This window comes from Aulonocara stuartgranti, assembly GCF_965226115.1.
Source record: "Aulonocara stuartgranti genome assembly, chromosome: 17".
NCBI classification, from domain to species: Eukaryota; Metazoa; Chordata; class Actinopteri; order Cichliformes; family Cichlidae; genus Aulonocara; species Aulonocara stuartgranti.
This window is the reverse complement of record NC_138953.1, coordinates 1407109-1430299: the sequence shown is the minus strand read 5'-3', so window position 1 is coordinate 1430299 and position 23191 is coordinate 1407109. Positions and strand designations below refer to the sequence as shown.

The 23191-nt window shown below is 44.3% G+C and overlaps 2 protein-coding genes across 8 annotated transcripts in view; one reads left to right on the top strand and one right to left on the bottom strand.

Moving 5' to 3' along the window:
- Positions 1 to 102: 102 nt before the first annotated feature.
- On the bottom strand, positions 103 to 4885 carry nopchap1 (NOP protein chaperone 1; the record flags this gene model as incomplete). Of its 2 annotated transcripts, none has more annotated exons than XM_082510829.1 (4): positions 103 to 1073; positions 3254 to 3387; positions 3503 to 3577; positions 4738 to 4885. In XM_082510829.1, the coding sequence occupies 4 exons, from the start codon at positions 4796 to 4798 to the stop codon at positions 900 to 902; spliced, it is 444 nt and encodes a 147-aa protein (XP_082366955.1). In that variant the 3' UTR covers positions 103 to 899. The 2 variants fall into 2 exon arrangements, with proteins under 2 accessions (XP_082366955.1, XP_082366954.1); XM_082510828.1 differs by lacking the exon at positions 4738 to 4885 and adding an exon at positions 4629 to 4731.
- An 826-nt stretch (positions 4886 to 5711) lies between these two features.
- slc41a2b (solute carrier family 41 member 2b) overlaps positions 5712 to 23191 on the top strand; it is a 38824-nt gene continuing 21344 nt past the window's right edge. Inside the window, exons 1-8 of one of the 6 annotated variants that reach the window (XM_082511621.1) lie at positions 5712 to 5795; positions 7045 to 7683; positions 8638 to 8745; positions 11095 to 11166; positions 11718 to 11862; positions 12003 to 12149; positions 15374 to 15521; positions 15969 to 16048. In XM_082511621.1, coding sequence (XP_082367747.1) covers positions 7144 to 7683; positions 8638 to 8745; positions 11095 to 11166; positions 11718 to 11862; positions 12003 to 12149; positions 15374 to 15521; positions 15969 to 16048 — 1240 coding nt within the window. In that variant the 5' untranslated portion in view covers positions 5712 to 5795; positions 7045 to 7143. Of the gene's footprint in view, positions 5796 to 5815; positions 6074 to 6193; positions 6394 to 6420; positions 6752 to 7044; positions 7684 to 8637; positions 8746 to 11094; positions 11167 to 11717; positions 11863 to 12002; positions 12150 to 15373; positions 15522 to 15968; positions 16049 to 23191 lie in introns of those variants that run through there. The other 5 variants (XM_082511618.1, XM_082511616.1, XM_082511617.1 and 2 more) reach the window with 5 other exon arrangements.

Genomic DNA, 23191 nt, shown 5'->3' with positions numbered 1-23191 from the left:
AATACAAACATTGTGACTGCGACACTCACAGGGTGAAACATGCATTCGGGGGCACTTTTTAGGCATTTTGTGTTTTCAGCTTTTACAAAAATTACCATTCAATGTCATCATTAAACTTTATTCAGTTGGTTCAAAATCACATTCACAGCCTTGTTTCAAAAAAGGAGAATCTGTGGAAAATTTAAATATAATTCTTAACAGAAGTGAAAACAACAAATATACACAGAGGCTCGGATTCTAAAAGCTGAGAGCGCTTTATGCTGTGCACTTTAAGCATTGTTTGTCACACTGGGTACATGATGAGGGTACAGTATATCGCTCAGGCGAGTGCTGTCAGTGAGCCTGCTGTATCCACAAACACAAAGAAGAAACAGGCGCCTCATGTGGTGTAAAACGGTCCAATGATGGATGCTGCATCCACGGAGACAAAGACAATATGCTGCACAGTTCAAGTGCCAGCATCTGCAATGGGATCCAGGATCATTCATCCATGTGGGGTGGGTCACTCACTCAATGCTGGTTGTGGAGCAGGCTTTGTTTCATTACCATCTGTACTCACAATTCACTTCCTGCTTCAGCAGAGAGCTGAAGCGAACGGTTTGAAGCCCAAACTGATGCAAGGATGTGTTCACGTTCATGAAGCAGAGGACGAGGAGACAACACAGCATGCAGACATCGTGGTCACAGGGCAGACTCCCAGCATTTGTTCTGGCTCTATGGGCAGTTTGTGTGCACATTTCAGTGTTCACTGTACTCCCACAGGCAGCAGCTGTTCTGTCCGCTGTCTGTGTGTGAAGAAGGTTCGAAAGAAACAAGAAACTCTGACATGACATCTGAGGATCTCGTTGGCAAAACGTTTCCCATGGAAAAGAAACTAAAGGTCCCTCTGTCTGACTCGTCTACTCCCCCTGCTGGTCCAGAACCAGGATGTTGACTTTCTTTTTCTTGCCTTTGTCTCCGGGCAGTTTAAAGTTCTGCTCTGTGACCTCGCCGTCATCGTCGCTGCAGTCCGACTCCTCAGAGTCCGACGTCTCGCTGTCACCTGACTCATTGAGCTCCACGAGTGCTACATCCTGAGGACACGGGGACAAAATTACACGACTGGTGAAAGACGCACTTAAAGCAGCTAAATGGAGAGAAACTGATTAAATGAGCAGTAGATTGAGACTTATCCACCACCAGAAGAACAAATAAAATTTGTCATTTGCAAAAGTGTTCAGAGCCTTAACTCAGTGCTGCGTGGAAGCGTCTGCAGCAGCAGTTACAACTCATGGCTACCTGGATTTTGGCAGCTTGTGTGCCACGTTCACATCTTTGCAGCGCTGTTGGGGACAGTTAGCTGTTCTGAAACGATCTCTGCCCCGGGTGTTGAGAAGAGCACACACAGAATGATGATGCCACCATCATGCTTGTCTTTATGGACGTTAATAGAAAGTAATAAATAGTACAGACAGTTTGGGCCTTTTTTGTTGTCAAAATAAGAGACCGACTCTCCTCGTGTGCTCCGAATTCTTTAAACGGAGCTCTTAATAGAGTCGATTTCAGTTTTTCACTTTTGTTTTGGAAACGCAGGAAAGAATTAAGAACAGGACAAAAACAGTAAATTAATGCTAACTGAACTGCACGTAAGTTGTAATGTTGAATAAAAGTATGATGGTTCAAAGATTAAAGTCGTGTGTAGGGCTGGGCGATAGGGCCTAAAATTCTATCATGATATAATTTGAAGCACGTGCGGTAACGATATATATCGCGATATATTCTTTTCTTCTGTATAACCTATTTTCCACACTATAAGGACTTAAAATCCTTTAATTTTCTCAAAAATCGAGAGTGTTCCTTATGTATGAATTCTGGTTGTGCTTACTGACCTCGAACCGATTTGGGCAGAAATCTGTTAAAAATGTTTTAGTACAACTTTGGTAAGCAGCACAGCTTGATGGATTGTCAGAGCATTACGGCTGCCGTAGTGAGGAGCTTCGGAGTAATCTGGGTCCAAAACTCCGTCAGCTTCAGGTCCCAAAGTCAAACGAATACTGAGAGTTAAAAACGGTCTAAATTCTTTCATCTTTAATAAAATCATCAGCGTTGCTGCTTTATCGGGTGTAACAATTAAGTTTTACATCCATGCATCCATGAAAACAGAATTTATTAAATTTAACGGAGTTAGAAGTTAGCAGGAAGTTAGCTCGCTAGTTTCCACCTAAACATTTCATACCATGTTCTGACAGAGATTTTTGAAACTAATTCAAACGTACAGCTCTGCTACCACTTCCAACATAAATGAAGACAGAAAACTAAACAGCAGTGGCGTTTGCAGGGTTACTGAAGTTGGACTACCTGGTATATAATGTTGTGCTACGTGATTGCTAGCGACACAGCTATGTTAGCATAACATTAGCACAGTGAAGCTGGAGGATGAACGCCAATTTTTTTTCCACTCGATAAAAGTTAACGTGAGGGATTCTGGTGGTCAAGGACAAATGCAGTCGCATAGCAGGATGCTATACACGGGCCAAACTTCAGTCAGGAGAACAACTGAGATCATTCATCCACAATACGAGGTTAGTTATTAATATACTGCAACAACATGGGAACAGAGCAGCTGCGAGAGAATTCAACATTAATGAATCAACGTTATGGAAGTGGAGGAAATGCAGTTTTCGGCTTTCCCCATATTTCAACAGTGCTTCATCTCTTTGCTGTGACTGTCGCCCGCCACAATTTGCAGATGATAATGGTTGTAGCCGCTGCGATGCTTTCGACCAAAACAGGCGCAGCTTGATGACATCATCAACATGCGTTATCACGATAGAGCGGTATAGTCAAAATCTCTATCGTTGGCCAAATTTATATCGTTTATATCGCCCACCCCTAGTCGTGTGCTGCTGTTGGAAAAACAAGGCTCAGTACTGTAACACTTCCCCCACATGCTGCATGTCTAATTGTGTTGACATGGTGACGACTGAGCTCTACAGAGTTCCAGTTTAAACAAAGGTAAGAAAAAAATATGCATGCATGTAACCGAGTTATTTGAGTTACTCGATGCATTGCTGCAGTCCTAGCAGTCACACACAGCAGACCTCTTTGGAATAACGCAGCCCTTGTATGAAAGGAGCTGCCAGATTTACCCAGAGACCAGCTGCCCTAACCTCCAACACTTCTCTACTGCAGAGTCCTTTATGTTCCATGTCACAGTTCAGTACGTCACCAGATGGTGGCAGTGCAGCTGGTTCAGCGGCAGGCCGATACTCACCATCTCTATGACCCTCTCTGCCTCGTCCACACTCTCTATGTCAAAGCGTCCAGCAGGAGCCTCCTCCATCTGTCTTTTCAGCTTCTCGTTGGCCTCCGCCATCTGAGGGAGGAAGCTCTGCAGCCGGTCCAGAACTGATTCACAGGGAAAGACCCGCACACACACACATCACTAAACATCACTCTTATGCTTTTTGGTAGATCAACCATCGACCAACTTGTCACTAAAAAGAATGCTTGACATTCTCACCGCTGCTTCTGGGGACTCTCTCTGTCTGCCGTGATCTTCCAGCTTTTGGATTGAGGAGAAGCTTCTCACTGAGACCTAGCAGCACAACACACAGATCAGTTACTCCTCATGACCAAACTTATGCTCCTATACTGCGGGAAAAGAAAGACACGTTTCTCATGAGTGGGTTAATGTGTAGAAATCCTTTCAATCTTTTAAATACAGCAGTTGTGGCAACACGTCCCTGATAGAGGTCCCTAAGAAAGTTAGTGAAATGACCATTCTGTGTAGCTAAGATTTGGGTTTACTCTAGTCAGCACAATGATTAATCTAAATCTGGAAAGCTGCAGAGAAAGTTGCCAAACTGAGAAATAATCAGGCATCAATCAGTCTATCTGGATGGACCACAAAGTTGGGTCACAGCAGCAGCAGGGAGGATACTCCAAATGTCCTTCTCCCACCCAGTGCTTTCCCAGTCCTCCCAGGGGAGAGTTGGATGACATACCACACTCTAATTTATAATGTGAATCCAAATATAGACAAAAAATAAAACAACAGAAAAGGAAAATGCAGACTTTGACATGGTGTGTGAAGATTGGTTTCTCTAATGTCTCTAACGGCACTTTTACTCTAACTGACAGACATCAACAGAAACCTCCAACAAAACATCGCAGAAACATTATAACCTGATTTACGGGGCATTAAGTGAAAGAAGTCACTTTTACCCAGTGTGGAGTCTTTCTCTGCGTTTGTGGCTGACATGTTTCTCTACATTCAAAAACTACCATCACAATTAGAGACTGTCCGTTTATTTATAAGTAAAAATGTTTTTCCCCACGCTGTAAACACGTGATCCGTGGACTTTGTTTTAACTTCCATTAGTCTAAGATGGGTTTATTTGTTATAAAGGTCGACTACGTTTCAATTAAGGACTCAACATGACCTGCAGAGTCACAGCACTGAACTGTGGCACTAAACTTACCGAGGAAATCGGGCCTCAGCGCTCTGAAGTCTTTAGGTAATAACTTTGTTTATATGACGCTGGCAATGATTTAACTAAACGTGTAGTTTTCATTACTCCATGTAGCTGCTTACATATATTCAAATAGTCTGACAGACAGTTAGTATTTTACAACAAAATACTGACACAGAAGCTGGCTTTCCTGTACGAATGTGCAGTTTAGGCTCTGTACTTCTTCCCAGTCCAACTCTCCTGACATTTTGACAAAACAGAAAGAAATAAAAAGCATCCAAACCTCCTCCGTTACCACACGACAGCAACGCCTGCGAGCTCGTTGTCTTTACGTTTAATTCCATGTTAGATTTAGAGAGGACACGATAATGTTTTCCTCCACATGTGGGTTTTTTTGGTCGAAATCCACATCCGTGTGAAAGGTAGGGACAAAGCTTGTTTTAGGAATTATACAGCGCCCCCTGGTGTTTGGGATGAACTCTAGCGTTTACGCACACATTCCAAGCTCCTTACTACACTGTCAGGTTTTATACAAATATTTTGGCTGGCTTTTCATACCTGGCTTTATTCCAGTGGGATTCAAATTACCCCATTTACCTGAAATATGATAATGTTTGGAGTGTTTTTGAAAGAAAAGAAAGCTAATTATGGTGTTACTGTGTTATTAATCTTGTGCAAGCAATTTCTACATAAATGTCGTTTTTTTAAGACCAAACCAACACTGGCTCACTGGAAAAACGACTTAAACCTGTTGGTTAAATCTTTGACTTTAGTTAAAAAGAAAAAGGCTGCTTTTTTGTTTCCTTTGTGGAAGATTTTGATTTAGTGAGTTAATAATCTGTTAAATTATGTGACCCCATCTTTATATTTTCTTTTTCCTATGTATGAAAGTTGCTAATATGTAAGGAATGTTTATTCTCTGAATGTGTAATATATGGTGCATTTTGTTTGTATGTTAATTTTACTAATAAAAAACAAAACAAAACAAAAACCCAACTACACACTGTTAGGTGTAAAGATTACGCACATCCTCCAGATGTGGACCGAGACTGTCAGGTTTAAACTCCCCAGCTGATAGACTCGGCTTACCTGCAATTAATACTACCAAAACTACCACTATGTAATGTGGGTAATACAATAAAAATTATATCTGAAAGTTTTGTTCTAATCCGCTGAAGCCAGCTGATGTTTTATTCTATAGCAGTAATGTTAATGCAGTCATAATGCAGTCGAAGATTAAAAGTCCATTACTTAATATAGATGTGAGGAAAACCATCCCATTTGTCGGACATACTATGTCTTTGGATCTGTAATCAGGTCAACCCGGATTTATAACTTCTGGTAAGCAGGCGTTGTTTTCAAACGGAGTCGCTCGTCGTGTCGCGTAGACGATCTTGGTTGGCCAGTTTCGCTCTGACGCGGCTCTCTGGCTGGCTAGCTGTCAGAGGAAAGGACTGGCATCTCCTCTGGGTGGAATTTCTTCACAGTGAAAACGTATGTCAAGGATAAAAACAACGGTAATAATAATCCTTAGCACTGAAGAGTTATATATATCCTATCTACTTGTAATACTGGCTAACTGTGGCCACCGTATTCTCCCGGTTTACGTTTAACGCTGGGTAAGTAGGCAGCCGACGTGCCTTCTACTGTTTTGATTCCTCCACAGCTAGCTAGCAGCATTTCCGTGTTATGTGGCGACCATAAACATATACACAACCAGCCTGTTTGTGTCAAGTTCCTGTTTGGCTAAATGATCCATGAATGGCAGCTGTGGTGTGAGACGGCGCTGAATAGGATGGTGGTAATAAATGGGCCTGAACAGTGGCAATTAAAAAAGTATGAAAACTGTCGTCTCGAGAACATTTTACCAACGAAACGCAGATAAACTGGAGACACCGGAACAGCAGCAAATTATGGGAGAACTTTGTGAACATCCTCGGTTGGTACATTTAAAGAAGCAGCTCGGTGGACCTCGGATTTAAAGACTTGATGCTCAATCATTCAGGGAAGCAAATCTCCAAAAGTTGGTTCTGTTCATCTGGACGCAGCGTTTTGTGGGAGAAAGGTTTCGTCACTTGGATGCTAGCTCGGGTTTAGTTTGTCAGCCCACAGCAGCGACACTAGCAGCTAACTTCTACTCTCTATATTCATCGTCATCATCGTTTCAAACGAGACGTGAATGACAGGAACAGGCTGAATTGTATTTCCGGTGCTCTTTGGGATGCTTCTCAGCTGTTCCTGTTCATTTCTTTAATTTTCTAACTGGTAGCAGTCCTTTAACAGAAAGCGTTGTTGAGGTGAGCAGTGATGCTGGCACTGATATATCTGTGATGGTGATCCAGTCTTGGGATTTCTTCCCGTCGTTGCTTGATGATGTATTAAAAATAAAGTGTTGTATGTTACAGCAGCTTCAGCACAATCCTTCCCTGCAGTAATGACACGTACGCTCTAACGTCACCTCTTGTTTCTCTGCATTTCCACTTTAAGAACCGTTTGTTCCTCTTTATCACTTACTGTTGTTTTGTCTTATACATATCAGCAGCTGGCAGATATTCCTCTTCTCATTTCATTTCGTGTGTGTTTTCTTTAGGCTGATGAATCCCTGAAGCTCGCTTCGACCGCTCGCTGCCTGGACACCGCCCTCAGACCGGATGACAGGAGATGAGACACTGGAGCCCTGGACCACATCATGAGCATTCAAAGCCTACAAGGAGCTATAGGGGAGTCTCTTGGCTCTAGTCTCACAGTGCGCATGAGTGGAGCAGGTGGCGGGTGGAACAGCCTCTCCCTGAAACCTGTTTCCCCGGGGTGGATCGCCTCCATTTTCCACACCATGGTCCCCACCGGTTACACCAAACTTCAGGAGGAGCGGTTGGCCATGGTGGACCTTGGAGCTAAATCTGAGGCCAACTCACTCCAGAACGGGTACAGACAGGAGACGTCTCATATAGAAGGTAGACGGGTTCTGGACCGGGCCTCTCGGGCCTCTTTGACTTTAGCAGACTGTGGCGATGGAGACTGCTCGGAGACGGAGCCTATGCTCACTGAGAGGAGGCTCTCAGGTGAAGAGGCAGATGGGGAGGAGGAAGAGGAGGAGGAAGGGCTGGGATCGAACACGCAGAATATGCCAAAGGAGTCAGTGCTGGCTATGGCATTTCAGATTTTGGTGCCTTTCCTTCTAGCCGGATTTGGAACCGTATCAGCTGGAATGGTGCTGGATGTTGTGCAGGTAAATTGAGCAACCAGCATTATTAAACCAGTCAAAGCAGGCTGGGATTAAAGGCTCATTCAAGCTCCTTACAAATATGGGTTTTGTTCAGTTTTGCTCTCTGTGAATGTGGAACATAGTAGCACAACTGCAGCGAAGTTACCAAGGCTGGGAAGTGTTGTGCTGTAAAGCTACATTTGAAAGTAGCAGTCACCCAACCCCACCAGGCTGCAGTAAAAGGACAGTGTTGGCTGAGGTGGAAAAATAACTAAACACATCAGTCACTGACTAATAATGATCACATTATCCAAACCTTCCTTGGGTTATATGCTGGCAACCAAGCTTGATATGACTGTAATCTCACCAGGCTGCTCTGTAACGGCACTCTGTCATATCACATGTTTAAGGTGCACGTCTGTGAGCAGGGTGTTTTACATAGAAGTCCCAGGTTGGAGACGGGGACCTCTGTTCTACTTCTAGAATTTCTAAACCGTAGTTTTAATTTCAGTGTTTCTCTGTGAATGTGTTGAAGATTTTAACGTAGAAACGCAGCGCCCACTCGAGCGTGGTCCTGCCTGCAACCCTTTCCGTTTCTGCACATTTACATTTTTTGGGTGAAACCATCTGTCAGACGGTGGAAGCGTGAGCCAACGAGCTGGAAGAGTGCTGCTCGCGTCCCAAATGTGTCCTTCATGCAAACGTGAAAGCTTTGCTGTGGGCAGTCAGTAAGGTGTGAGGAGAAGAGTTTCTTGCTTTGCTCAGCTGACATTACAGCAGTCGTGTTATCCCTGTTGGCAACATCTGACAGAATTACGAAGCTTTAAAAGAAAAGTCTGTGAATGCTGCTGGATTTACTTCACTGCTTCACAGCTAAATGATGCAAATCCCCAGTTTGCCTTATCCTGAAAACACAACATGTAAGTGTGAAGTTCAGTGATAGCCAGAAAAAGCAAAGTGACTTTCTGGTGTCTGCAGCACTGGGAGGCGTTCCAGTACATCACAGAGATCTTCATCCTGGTACCCGCTCTGCTCGGCCTCAAGGGAAACCTGGAGATGACTTTGGCCTCGAGGCTGTCCACAGCGGTGAGACACACACACACACACACACACACACACGCTCTGTAGCCCATTCCACTCTAAGACCCCAACACAATAGCATCTTTATGTGTAGTAATAGTAAACAACACCCTAAACTGAAGAACTGTCATTCTTTCTTGTAATGCACTTGTGGTTGTGGAAGCTGTGTCACTGTTATTCCGTCTTCACATTCGATGTTGTTGTAATCAGACGTCAGGCTGCTTTGTCCTGCGAGCTTGTTGTTTCACTCTCAGAAGGACGGAGTGGTTTCCCGTCAGCCTCGTGCTCGTAGCTGCTGTTCGAGGATCACTGATAGTGCAGTGATGTCACTGTGTACGTAGTTGCATCATTTTTGTTTTTGTGGTCATGACTCACCTCCACAGAGCCTCTAACTGTGATTAGGTGTTCATCATCCAGCCCAGTCTGGAATTATAGCTCCAGTGCCGTCGACGCTGTGCGGTGAACACCACAGGCTTATGTGCCCAGCTGTTACAATGACTTTGGGCGTTTCCACGTAAGAATTACTTAAAGTGTTTGAGAAATAGTTGGAGTCAGGAGGAATTTGCTGACGGGGAGTTGGGAGAGGCTGTTGCAGCCAGGATCAAATGGTCAGACGGTGAATTGTTGCTCTGCTAAAGAGGGTGAGCATGTGTTTGCACCCTGTCCCATCAAACAGGCTCTCCTTCTGTCCATAACCTTACTCGTTGCAGTCCTGTTTGTCCAAGTAGAAGAGGTGACTGAGCAGAATTCTCTCTTTGTTGGTTTTCGGCTCTTCCTGCTCCCCACGCACAAGCTCCACATTCACAGCGCTGTGTCAACATAGAGAGTGGAGCGTAGCATGAGCCAAGTTTCCTCAGCGGTGTCCCAAAAACAGTTTGTCTTCATGTTACTGTTGCTCTGCTCAGCTGCTCTGCCCTGCAGTGCTGAGAAATGCAGGAGGACTTATGACAGTTGTTGCATGTGTGAAGTCACACGTGATTTCAGAAATGTCATTACAGTTAATTGAATTTGTTCACGTTAGTTCAGCTAAGCATCAGAGTGGGACAGACAGGTGGTCAGTAAGGCACAGGTGCCCACATATGAGCAAAATGACTGTAGGCCACAGAAAAAGGTCTTTTCTTTGTGCAGTGCAGAGCTCACTCAGAGTGAATCCCAGCTTCTCATCTTAGAGCCACAATTTACAGAAGTCCCCTAAACATGTCACGTCCAGGCAGTGTGAAGTTACTGCTGTGAAAGAGGACGGCTGAAAAGATGCACTCACAGGAAATGTGCCTGATCATAGCAACAACCACTCATCCAAACAGTGAGTCTGCAGTCACAGCTAACCAAGATAATTACATACAGATACAATGTTCTGCTATCTTCCACAGAGCTTTACATCATCTGAGTGATATATTTACAAGAGTGTGAACATTTTGTGCAGCTATTGTGTTATGTGTCACCTTTATGACATGGTTGGGAATTTATTAATGTTTGTGAATGTCCTCACAGATGTGCGAGACACCGCGGACAGAATTCCTGAGCTGTTAGTGGGATACAGAGTCGGATTATATCTTTGTTCAGTTTTACTCCAGTTATTGGCAAAACCACATTGTTGAAAATGACTAACGATGTTCTCATTTTTAAAAAGTGTGTGTGTGTGTGATACATGTGATCAATCACTCATACAGAAAAAGGTTAGACCCATGAAAGTGCTCCATCTCTGGTAAATGTCATCAGGTTTTATCGTCACGTCACGTGTGCAGGTACACGGGTACAGCACATGCAAGTGTGCGAGCTCCACAAGCAACAGAGGTGTGCAAAAGTACAATAACACAAGAACAAGCAGAATATAGGAATGGCTAAATCTGAGAGTTATATGAATAATATATGGACAATATAGGAGTGCATTACTGAATATGTATATCTACGTGTGTGTGTGTGTGTGTGTGTGTGTGTGTGTATGCAAACCAAGTGGCATTTATATACAGTGTGGAGTGCACAATGTTGAAGTTGTGGTAAGTGAAGGTGAGGTGTCTGTGAAGTGTTCAGCAGCCTGATGGAAAAAGCACATCTTCACATTCATAGCAGTAAATGTGTTTGTGTAGCACGGATGGTTCAGATGGAGAGTGTGACGACTGAAAAGGCCAGACCCAGTGTTTGTGTTAGTCTTTGCTTTTAAGTCTATTTGTTACACCTGGGAAGTTTAGTACTCTTTGGTTTTTGCAGGGAAACCCACAATATGAAATACTGGGATTAAATGGGACCACTTTTAAGTTTCTAGCATTTAATCAATTTAGTGTCAATCCTGGAAAATAAGTGGCATTTCCAACACAGGCTTTACTCTGTAAAATAACTCTTCCCATCCTAACTCAGGTCAATGTGGGCAAGATGGATTCTCCCATCGAGAAGTGGAATCTAATCATAGGGAACCTGGCACTGAAGCAGGTAATGGCTCACAGTGGCTGTCTCATTGTAGAGAGAACACTTTCATATAAAAACGAATCAATCCTGCATCCTTTGCATTGGCATGAGCTGCGGTTTTATTCGTTTCTCTTCCTTTTTACTGGGAGCAGTTTTTAGAAACACCTTTTACTCAGGTGTTTTTCCCTTTTTGGTCATAACAAAAAACATTAAATTGTATTTTATATGTTGAATGAAATATCACAAATCTTTGATAATATTAATGCAGTGCTATGGCTAATATCCAGTGTGTATATGTTGATACGGTGCACGGACCGTGCGGGTGTTTATTTAGACCAAAGTCTTTGGCTGTGTCGTAAGACCGAGTGCATGCTGTGTTAATATCTACCTATGTACGATAAACACACCACAACATGACGTATGTAATGATAAAGCTACACGCTGAGCCGTTCGTCCTGCATGTAACGTGTCACCAGGAACTATTAGGGAAAAATGGACGTGCACGTGTTGCTGCTAAAGCTCACTTTGTGTCATTAATAAGCAAGTCTGGATCATCTCCTGCCTCTCTGCCCCAGGTTCAGGCCACTGTTGTGGGTTTCCTGGCGGCCGTAGCAGCCGTGGTTCTTGGTTGGATTCCAGAGGGGAAGTTTCAGATGAGCCACGCTGTTTTGCTCTGCTCCAGCAGCGTGGCCACGGCCTTCATAGCCTCCCTGCTGCAGGGTAAATACACACACTGTGACGCGGTATAAGCTGGTAATGCTGCTGCTGCTTCACGTCAGGCCTTTTAACACGCACGTTTTCAGTTGCCTATAATGTGATGGCTGTGAGTAATGTGCTTATCCTCTTGATGTCATATTCAGGTATCATCATGGTGGGGGTAATTGTGGGCTCGAAGAAGACGGGGATTAACCCAGACAACGTAGCCACGCCCATTGCAGCCAGTTTTGGTGACCTCATAACCTTGGCGATCCTGGCCTGGATAAGCCAAGGCTTGTACAAGTGCCTGGGTAGGTCCTACCTTTACTACACTTGCATATGTTCTGACCGCATTACAAGGAGCCACTTTGTTTCACAGTCAGCCAATCGGCTCATTATATTCATAGAACCCATATATTACTGATCCATACTGTGTAGAATTAGGACACCTGTTCTGAAGAACCTTCCGCCTCCACCGAGCTCTGTTCAGGCTGCTGAGCCCATCATGAAAACATCGGCGCATAAATAAAGATTATTGGCGAGCACAGAGGGTGTGCACTTTTAGTTTTACCACAAATTATTAAGAGTGTATAAAATTGTACCTGTGCAAACTTCAATTTTATTTCTTAGCGCCAAATCACAACAACAGTCGCCTCAAGGCGCTTTATATTGTACAGTAGATCGCACAATAAGGTGAATACAAACGCACCTGAGGGGATTATATCAGACATCGCAGCCAAGTAGTCTTTGGTCTTATCTGTCTGTCCACTGACGGCACACATGCTTACATGATAAAATGTCTGTCTTTGTGCCAGTTTATCTGGTAAAAGTCAGTGTGAACATCCATCCGTGCATTCGCCGCACACAGTGATGGAGCTCCATCGCTGCGTATCCAAGGCTGGGTTGTAGAGCCCAGATGAGCTCGACTGAAAGATGTAATCTCTCCAGCGTGTCCTGGCTCAGCCTCCCCCACAGCCACACTTTCCTTCAGCCAAACTTTTTACACCAACATTCTCCTTTGAATATCTTCTTAGGCTCTTGCTTTACTGATGGAACAAGAGAGGATGTCAAATGTACTTTCTTTTGAATAAACTTGCAGATGTACTGTATGGAGATCTGCATTAAAGGGCTCACAGTGACTGCCTAAGAGCCCTCATGCATATGATCATTTATTAGTGGGCCATCACATGCATGAATGCACCTCAGAGTGTTTCAGTCTGAGTGCGGATGTTTAAATTCAGTCATAATATCCAGTTCAAATATGCTTCATGTGGTACTGTAGAGTCATACACTCCCGCAGTCGGCCAGCAGGGGTCCTTCCTGTCTCACTCTGTAAGAACATCAGCCTCCAGTTTCAGGACAGACCATCTCTCTTCCTCCTGACATGCGCTCCACATGTTTAATTCATGTGACAGCAGACCTGTGCTGCACCACCTTGTATTACTCAGTGCAGCCACATTAGAAGCGTTTTCCTTTGGAAACCATCTCATGCTAACTAAACCCGTCAGGTCTAATTGCTGAGCACAGATGTTCTCCATTATAAAAGGAATAGTTTAGTGCTGGGAGCTAAATTTCTTAAGCACACTTCAGATTTCCATGGCAGGGCAGTGAGGCTGTCTGGCTGTGTCGCTCACACTGGCTCTCTTGTTTTTGAGCCCAGCAGACACCTGCCCACTAAACTCAAACTAACGGTCAGTTTACTCGCAGATGATGAAAACTGAAATCGCTCGTCTGTCTGTTCTCGTAAGAAAAGCTAAAGCGAGAGTCATTTAGAGGCATTGAGGGAAACAGCCAAGTAGAGACGCAAGCGAGACATTGCAGCTGTAGGAATCATGTGGAGTCCTCTTGGGTTTATTTATAGTGCTGTTAACCAACAGGATTGTTACAGAGTGCTATACTGAGAGGGCTCAACAATGGATGAGAGCAGCGATAATGTGAGTGTGAGATGAAGCACTAACACCAAGAAAAGGGCCCAGAGTTTATGCACAGGTTGTGTTGATACATCGCACAAATTAACAGATGGGTGTTTACATGCCGGCTGCATGTAAACCTGCAGAAAAGCATTCAATGCAACACGGTGCACACCCATGACACGAGGAAGCAGAACTACGATTTTAATGAGTGGGATAAAGGATTTCTCCTTATATGTGAAACCGTTACATTAACGGGTCCAAAGGAAGGTTGGGCTTTGGCCCACAGTCAGCTGAGACTGCTCACGTGAAAGCTGCTGTAGGTTCACCTTTAGATAAGAATGAAGAATTCATCAGTCTGAGTCTTCTTTCTGAGTTGTCTGTTGTGAGACAGACGCTGCCATAGTGCAGGACTTTGTACTCTATGCACCAACTCTAAATGACAGTTGTCCTCTTTCTATATATTTTTCACACTGACTTCAGTACAGTGAAATGCTGCAGTCTCATCCACTTCACCTCATCTATGATAGACGTGAGTCGGACTTGAAATAGTTGAAATAACAGAAGAAGAAAGCAGTTCTTTTGTTTGGTCCCCACCTGCTCAGGTAACCTCGCCACCACGTCTCTTTGCAGGCTCCTTCTTGTTAAACAGGTTTTCTTGACAGCAAGAAAGCAGAACACTTTCTTCTTCTTCTCATTATTATTATTTTCTGCTTGCCCAGTTCATGCTGGGTGCACGACTAGCATCTAAAAACACGGTGGTAGTTATCATCACTCTTTGGAAACACCATTTCTTTCCCAAGCATTAGAAGAATGGAGCCATTTAGATAGCTGGCAGCTGCTCCGTCCCTCTTCCTGGCAGAGTGTCGTAGCAAAATGTATTCCTTCAGGGATGGGCAGGAATATCAATTGCTTGCTCGCAGGTTTATTCACCGAAGCAAGATAATTATTGACACGTGCAACGTCTAAAGGTAGAAGAGTCTAACTGGGACTTTGCCTGTTAGCCAGCTTACTTAGTCTATGTTAACTTGGTGCCACATTTCCTGAGGCTGCTCTGGGGCAAGGCTCCGCTCCAGATATGACTCCGTTTATCTGTTTCACATTTTAAAATCCAAGGCCTACTAGAGCCCGTTGTATCCTGAGCTGGACACCACGCCCTTTCTTTTCTTTAGACCATCAAGATAGTAAATGTGGGACTGCTTGCTAATGACAGTTACTGAGTGCTTGAAATGTTGGAAACATCTGGTGGTGGCTTCATGCAGGTGCTTTAGTCTAATTACCTCTCCAAAATAACTGTTATATTTTAGTTGAAACAAAGACGTTTACTGTTAGAGTCTTAGAGCAAGTGAGAGAAAATATCCGGTGTGTATTTACTGGATGGATTTAGGACTGGATGCCAACGGGCAGAGTCAGCCACAAGTAAAGAATCTTCATTCCTTAAAGTGCTGGAAAAAAGTCCTGTTTGTGGTGCTGAACCATTGTTCCAGCAATCTGGACGTCCCGATGAACAGAATCAACATGTTGGGATTTTCTTACCCGGGTCATTGAGACGTTTCAGGTGTTACTCAGTTTCACCTGAGCAGGAAACGGACAGAAACTAAAACCCAAGTGTGTCTCCTCTGCAGATTCCTATCCGTATGTGTCGTCGTTGGTTTGGGCCTTCTTCATGTGTCTGACTCCGCTGTGGATCGTCATCTCCTCCAAGCACCCCGCCAGCCGCACCCTGCTCTACTCAGGATGGGAGCCCGTCATCACTGCTATGGTCATCAGCAGGTGTGTGTGTGTGTTTAGTCTTCTGAAGGAAAAAGAACAGCTGTCCCGAGTCTGCACCTCCCAGCGTCTGGTTTGCATGATGACTCATCCCCTAAACAAATTGCGGCATCCCAGCACATACACCCTCAGGTCTCCTTGAGCCTGGCGGCCTTACAGAGGAGCCAGTAGGAAGCAAATTACTGTCCCGCTCACTCTCTCTCACTCTCTCCTCTCAACAATCAGTGCTGCTGATATTACAGACCCACACAGGCTGTAATAGAGGAGGGGGAGCTGGGCTGTGAACAACTGAAAAATCCTTCATTCTCTCTGTCCAGTACAGCCATGAAGGATTTTAGTAGCTCTTCTAGAGAAGCACACAAATCCACTGTACACATCACTTAGGTGAAGGTGAGCCTATGCCTTTCCATGCACTCTGAGTTAATGAGCTAATTATGTTGTGCTCTGCAGCATCGGAGGGCTCATCCTGGACAAAACGGTGTCTGACCCAAATCTGGCCGGCATTGTAGTGTACACCCCCGTTGTCAACGGTGAGTATTGACACCGCTTCCTTCTTTTGTTCTGTGCAGCATAGAGGTGTTGCTGATGTGCAGTCGTGTGCCCGGGGGGCATGAACAGACACGGAGGGGCTGGCTAAAGACCAGACCAAAGGTTTTAGTAACAGCTTCTTAAATCCTATTTATAAAACACACACATGAAAAATCCCACTCCTCCTTGAATCTTCCATCCTCTAATTCTTTCAGGATACAGCATTACAGTAGGGTTGGGCGATATGGTGAAATTTTCCGAGAATTTTAAGTCCAATAATCGACGATGGGCGATATATTCGTGCATGTGCAGACTTTTTGATGGGCGGAGCAATGTAATCATGCACGGACTAATTTGTGCGTTTACAACACAGAAGAAGTCCAAACATGGACAAACAAATTACCAAAACAATATAAAGTCGCCACTTTGGGATGAAGGAGGTAAACCTAAGGATGTAACCAAAGCGGTGTGCCGCTTGTGCAGACGTATAGTGCGAGCAGAGGACTCAAAAACGACTAACTTGCATGAGCATGTACGCGTCCACCATCCGAATGTTTTTGTCTGAACGTAGGCACTGCCTTTCTTTCTTTCTGTTATGAGTTTGAGTAAATGAATCGCTGCGTTTGGGCGCACTCTGAGGAGGGTGCATGTGCTCGCAGATGAAAGAGGGTGCTGTTGAAACAGCGCTATTATTCTGTTGACTGCTTCTGTTAGCGCCATCATTATTAGCAAACTTACTCATGGGCAAATAAATAAATCGCTCTTGTACCCACTCTGTGTGTGTGTGTGTGTGTCACATGGTTGCCATGAGTATTACATGTAGAGGCAGCACAGTGGTGCAGTGATTAGCACTGAGCTCGGTCCCACCACCTGGCTGTGGACTTTGCGTGGGTACTCCAGCTTCCTCCCACAGTCAAAGACGTACAGTTAGCAGGGTTAATATTAGTCTAGTGTCTTTATAAGACTACAGTTATAGAGAAAAACACTCAACACCCATCAGACACCATCCTCCCCATGAGCAAGCACTTTGGTGACAGTGGGAAGGAAAAACGTAATTTTAACATCGAGAAACTTCCAGCAGGCTCAGGGAGGGGCGGAGCCATCTGCTGCGACCACTCGCAGAGGTGGGACATGCTTTTTTTCCCTCTTTAATATTGGCACAAATAGAAGTAATATTTCATGTGTCAAATGTTAGTGAATCAGGTCTCTAATATTCTGCACCTGAAACGAACTCCCAGAAATACGTTTGCAACAAGTTCAGTTACAAAAATCTCCGAGTTCCCACCTCTTGCACGCAGTCCTTTGTAAATACCAGCAGTATAGTTTTTAATTACATTTATTCCTAGTTAGCTGTACCACAGCACATTAGTTAATCTGCTCCATAGTGTCTTAGTAAGGTGTACATGCTGCTAGAGCTGAACAGAACCCACTCTTTTCAGAAATGTCCATATCTGGTGTTTCTGCTCCGCTCAACTTAATATGTGCCTTCATCTTTGTTTATGAGCTGTTTCTGCACAGCTGCTACTGTAATAGCAGCTGTGCACGGTACGAGACACCCTGTGAAGTCAGAACAGGAACAGTTTAGGAATAATCGTTATGGGCTTCATGTCCTCAACAATAGATTTGATAGTTACCAACTCAACTTTGTTCTTTCTGTGATGAGAGAGGAAGCGTCACATCCAGTCTGAGTGTAGCTGCTGCTCCTGGCACACCCTGGGGCTACACATGTTGTGGCTGGATGTGTGAACCATTATTAAGATAAAAAGTGAGATAAATAAATAAAAACACATAATTAAACAGACCAAACGAATTAAAATATGCCTCTTTTGATGTGGTCACGCTGAAGGCCTCGAGCCTGAGACATCAGACTCTGCAGTACATCCTAACACAGGTAAGTGTAGATGGCTGCTGTTCTGAAAATTCAGTTTTAACAGATTCCTCCTGCTTCCAGAAATGAATTAACGAAGCACTGTATTCATCTCAAAAGTAAAGACACAATTGCGTGACCAAAGAGAAAGGCAGCGATCGACAGGCTGACCTGAGGAGTCCGGCCCATACATTTAAATGCAGGCGTTCCTGCAATAGCCAGCTGGGCGTCCATGCCCCACCAAGCTGCTCTCAAAGTCTGTTTGATCTGTTCCTCTTTTCATCTTATCACATTAAGATGCCTCTGCGTTTGTATGTGTAGCTTTTAAGATCACCTCTGTGATGGTTCACAGACACACTATTAAATAGTAGCTTAAAGGTGCATTACAGCTAAATATGTACCCTCATAAAGCTTTTAACCTGAGACACTGTGCTAACCAACCACAACAGTTTCTTGGTCCAACAACTGTGTTAGAAAACACGGCGTCATTGAAGCATGGTAATAATGTTGCATGTTGTCACTCTGTGCTATAATGTAGGCTTGGATGTTATTGAATGATCACATTCCCTGAAAGCTATAATTTGGGAACTTATAACTTAGTTTACATTTTTGGCAGAGTTATAAATATGACGGCTTGGCTAACAGCAGTTCTTGTTTTTAATTTAGACCTCGAGCTCCTCCCTCAGCACATTGCTTTCATACTGGAGCAAACCTTTAGTTCTGGGTTGTGCTTTTGATTCTGTGCTGCTTTACTGAACTTATTTATGACGGACATCATTTAATGCAACCCAGAGTGTTTCGTGGCCACATCTCTGTCACAGCCTTTAGCTGGCGCTCCACTTGCTGACTGTGTTGATAAGTGGGCTGAATCAGCAGCCAGGTTCAGTAATGACCTGCTCTTCTCCACATGTAGCAAAGCGCCCTGACGAAGCACATCACAGGGTTTGAAGACTGTCCTTTGAATTAGGAGAAGAACTGTCGCTGCTACCATCAGTTTAGACTTTGGCCTTTCTGTGTTACTGTCAGCTCTTTAACCTATAACGTGCCTTGAAGCAGCTGATGTTGTGATTTAGCAGTTTTTGCAGCTGCAACTCAAACACGTGTGTGTATGCAGGTGTTTTCTTTGCTCTGGCCGCTCAGAGTAATTTAGCAGTATTTAACGTAAAGTAGTGAGACAACACTTAGCAATAATTTTGTCAGGAGGGACGTGTTGCACGTATTTAGTCGCACTGAAAATGAAATTGGAAAAGACCACTACAGGGTCACCTGTGCTATGATAGAAGGTGTGGAAGTGATTTAGATTAAATGGATCTTGCCTTGTTGGTGCAGTAAAGGTTCCTGGTGGCCAAAGGGCTGCTGTGAAGGCAGACAAATGGCTCTCAGAGGAGACAAAGTGGTGTGCTTTGGATTTTCTGTTTTTTCTGCTGTTTTTCTGACAGCGCTTTTTTCAGATCTTAATGAGCAGCAGCATTAAAGCGCATTTGATTTGACTGGAAACGAGCTGCTTAACGTGGAAGTTTGGGAACAGAGAAACTGCTTCTGTTGTTGTTTGTCTCATTTATCTCTCTCAGCTTTATAATTAATGCAGTCTTTGACCCTGGGAGCAGAGATGGAGACAAAGTGTTTCTACACAAGATGGATAACACACTGCAGAGTCTATTTGTCTTTTTCCTCTAGCTGCTCAGTTCCCAGGTGTGAACGTACGTGAATGTACGAGCAGCGGAGGGACGTGCTCGGTACACACTCCCTGGATAAACGAGGGTTACTAAAGAGCCTCCAGATGCTCATCACCATAAATAAGTTACCTAATGAGACTGGTTTAGGCAGACAGTTGGAATCCGTCTGTCTCCGGTCCTCTTCCATTTCCCCTTACCTTTCCCTCATCACATTTCCCACTGCCAGTGGGCTCAACCGCAGCTGCCAGGGCTCTGGCACCGCCACAACAACAGATAAGCTTTTAATTAAATGCCATTAATGAGAGACGTTTAAGGAGATGGAGTACGAACCTGACTCTAATTGGTTTTCTACTGAGACGTACCCCCGGCACAAAGCAGCTGTGGAACCACTGCGTGTCCGTTTGTGAGCACTGGGACTTTTTGATTTTGTTTGCACCGTTGGGAAAAGAAGCCATCTCCGATTTCAGGAATCGCAGAGCGAGTGCCTCGTGTCTTTTGGCTGATAAAAATGCACCAGCGCTCCTGTCCTAATAAAAGTACATTTGAAGAAAGGGCAGACGGAGCAGAGATGGGGAAAGCATGTGGATGTTTGATTAGCAAAGAGTGGGGGAGGGGGTGTGTAGGGCTTGGTAAGAAGGCAGGTTAAATGAAACATGGGGGAGAGAAAGCCCTCTTTTCCCACACTGACCTCCATTATTTCGTTTTAATGCTTCAGGGTTATTTCGTTCAGTTTAAGCTTAACTATCCTGATACTGCAGGTTTCAAACTGGGTTCTGACATCTTTAGTATCCAGGGAGCGTCTGACGGTTTCCTCTTGTCCGCGTTGTGCGATGCACATCGCAGGGTTTTGTCATCTTTTGTTTCTTTTGATCTGAAATGTGTTTTCAGGTGTGTGTCTTAGAGACTTTTATGTGACTTTGTGAAACGTGCAGATACATTATGCTGCATATTTTTGTACCAGACATCACTGAGAGACAGCCCAGTCTTTAATCTTTGCTTGTCATCTGGGCATATTTGCCTATTTTTCTTTCCTTCTGTTGTTTGCTTCAGGATAAGGTGTCTGCCTTTTTTACATCTAACTCCTACCAATAAGTCAGCTACCCTGTAGCTTCCACGAAGGTTTGCCGTGGCCCAGACATCCTCATCGCCCTCATTGCTCCTGTCAGACCAAGTGACCTAAATAAGCCAGATTGCCCTCTTAACCACCTTCAGCTAACTCTGCCCCCTGCTGAGGTGGCAAGAATGCCCTCATACCCCAAACTGTGTCGTTGAGGATGTCAGAATCGGTGCTCCATCACATCAACCAAATGTGATCATTTAACATATTTTTGAAATACCAAATTCAGTTCTAAAATGAAACTTTCAAATGTATGAAGGTTGGAAAAACACTCTTGGCAAATTGGATGCTTAAATTGTCGGCCTACACATTTCCTTCCCTCCGTCAAACTCTGTGTTAAACATATTTTATCACACCACAAAACGTGTGTTGGAACACAACCAGCCTAAAATTATTCATATAAATATAAAAGTAATTTTTAAAATGGTGAAAAATATTTATCACGTCCTCTGAATAGCTAAAGGCACGTTGGTGACGTAGGCAGATGATTGTTTGGACACAGTTGTACTCACCTGGACTGTACGCTGACCTGCTGCTGTGGTTCTTTACAACCAAACCAATTTATTAAGTCTGACGTAGTTATCCGTTTCATTTTCCAAGGGCTTCTTTCATAAGACAAAGAAGCACAGAGATGATGGAGAACCAGCCCTGCAGGACAGCGTCTCTGGCTGTGGGAGTGTTTCTAATATTCAGTCAGGCTGACCTGAAGGAGGGAACACAGGTAGTGTTAGCCAAATGTTAATGCCTTGACCCAGAGTGACGGGTGGATCCTGGTAGTGGGTTCAATGTGAGTGGAGTTGCCCCCCACCTTCTTCAAATCTAACAAAAGTGGGATCAAACGTTTGTGCTGCAAAAATGTTTGTTTGTGCTGCTTTCATTTTAAAAATATTAATAAAATAATGTCCTGATGCGTGCTTAATCATCCATTCATCGATTCTGTTCATCTGGACATTTTCAGTGGGAGAAGATTCTCGTCACTCATCCAGTGACTTCTTCAGTCTCAGCTGACAGCCGCTTTCTCCAACCTTATAAACAGGACATGTGCAGTGAAGAGAGATCTTACATCTGTCTCCACTGGCATCCCAGTCACGGAAGCGTTGGAGGTAGTTTGTAAGAGATTACAGGATCACCCCAACCTCAGCAACAGGACCACTCTCAGCACTGATCAGTTGTGTTTGCTTTTGGAAGTGTGTCTTAATTCCACGGGTTACCCAGTTTCACCCATTGTGGCCAATTTGTGCGTGGAGGAGGTGGGAAACCGGGCTTTGTTATCGGTCACGACAGGTGTGTGATGAGCCCTTTCCTCCTTTTTAAAATGGTAGCTGCACAAACGTTTGATACCACTTTTGTTAGATTTGAAGAAGGTGGGGGGGCAACTTCACTCACATGTGTGATCACTCTGTCATTCTCACATGGTTTTGGTTTGCTGTGATAAATGCATATGAGTGTACTAGTGCTGGGTGATATGGGGGAAATCTAATATCACAATATTTTTTTAGCTATATCGCTTTTGGTGACCGAGTAGTTGTGGGAACCGACTAGTGTGCAGCGCCCTGTCGTCACCTCCAAACGTTTTCTATACAGTTCCCTTATAGCAGTCAAATAGTGCAGTCACTAATGCTGCTGGTGCTTCAGACAGAATGACAGCAGGACACAGCTTCACAGATGTGAACAGTCCCTCGAGTACGAGCCGCATACATAACTGCATCGACTGCATACACGTTAGAGCCCAGTCACTCGCTCTGTCTCTCTGTTGTTTTGGGTGTTTCACATAATATATCCACATGTTGATGAGATCTAACTTTCAGTGCAATCCAAACTCAAACTTGATCCAGCTCTTTTTCCCACAGCAGACAAAGCCAGGCCAGCTGCCCCTACTTCCTGTCTATATTTCTCCACTCTGACACGAGGTTCACATCATCTCCACATTGTACCTTTAAAGAATGGCATGGGATTGTGTCCGACTGTGAGGACAGGAATGTGAGGGGACAGATGGCAGAGAGCGTGAACGCTCGTTGTGAAGTGATATCTGTTTACAGGCCCTGTGGGAGGGCTGCTAATGCTCCAGCGTCACCAGGCAGACAAAGAGCTTCAATAGATGGAGTTAAGTGGACATCACCCTGAGGTGGCAGCGGTGTCTAATCTAATATAGTCACTACAAAACGAATTTGGGAGGCTTAACCACGCGGCGTCGCTTCTTGTCCTTTGTATTTGGTTTCCAGCACATGATCACAGTGACCATCCGATGACATGTAGTCCTGTGAACCTTCTGAATAGCAAATACGTGAATTATTTCTGAATAAATCATCCTCCTTCCTGCCAGTTCTCACCTCCCCTGAACACTTCTTTATGTACATAACAGCAGTAGGACTTTGTTCTCTTCTGACCTGCTCTGTGTACACCTGTCTGCTAGCTGGTTCTTCGTGTCTTTGTGTAAGTTCTCCTCTGTGGTTTAGTCACCACGCTGTGGCTACAGGAACAAAAA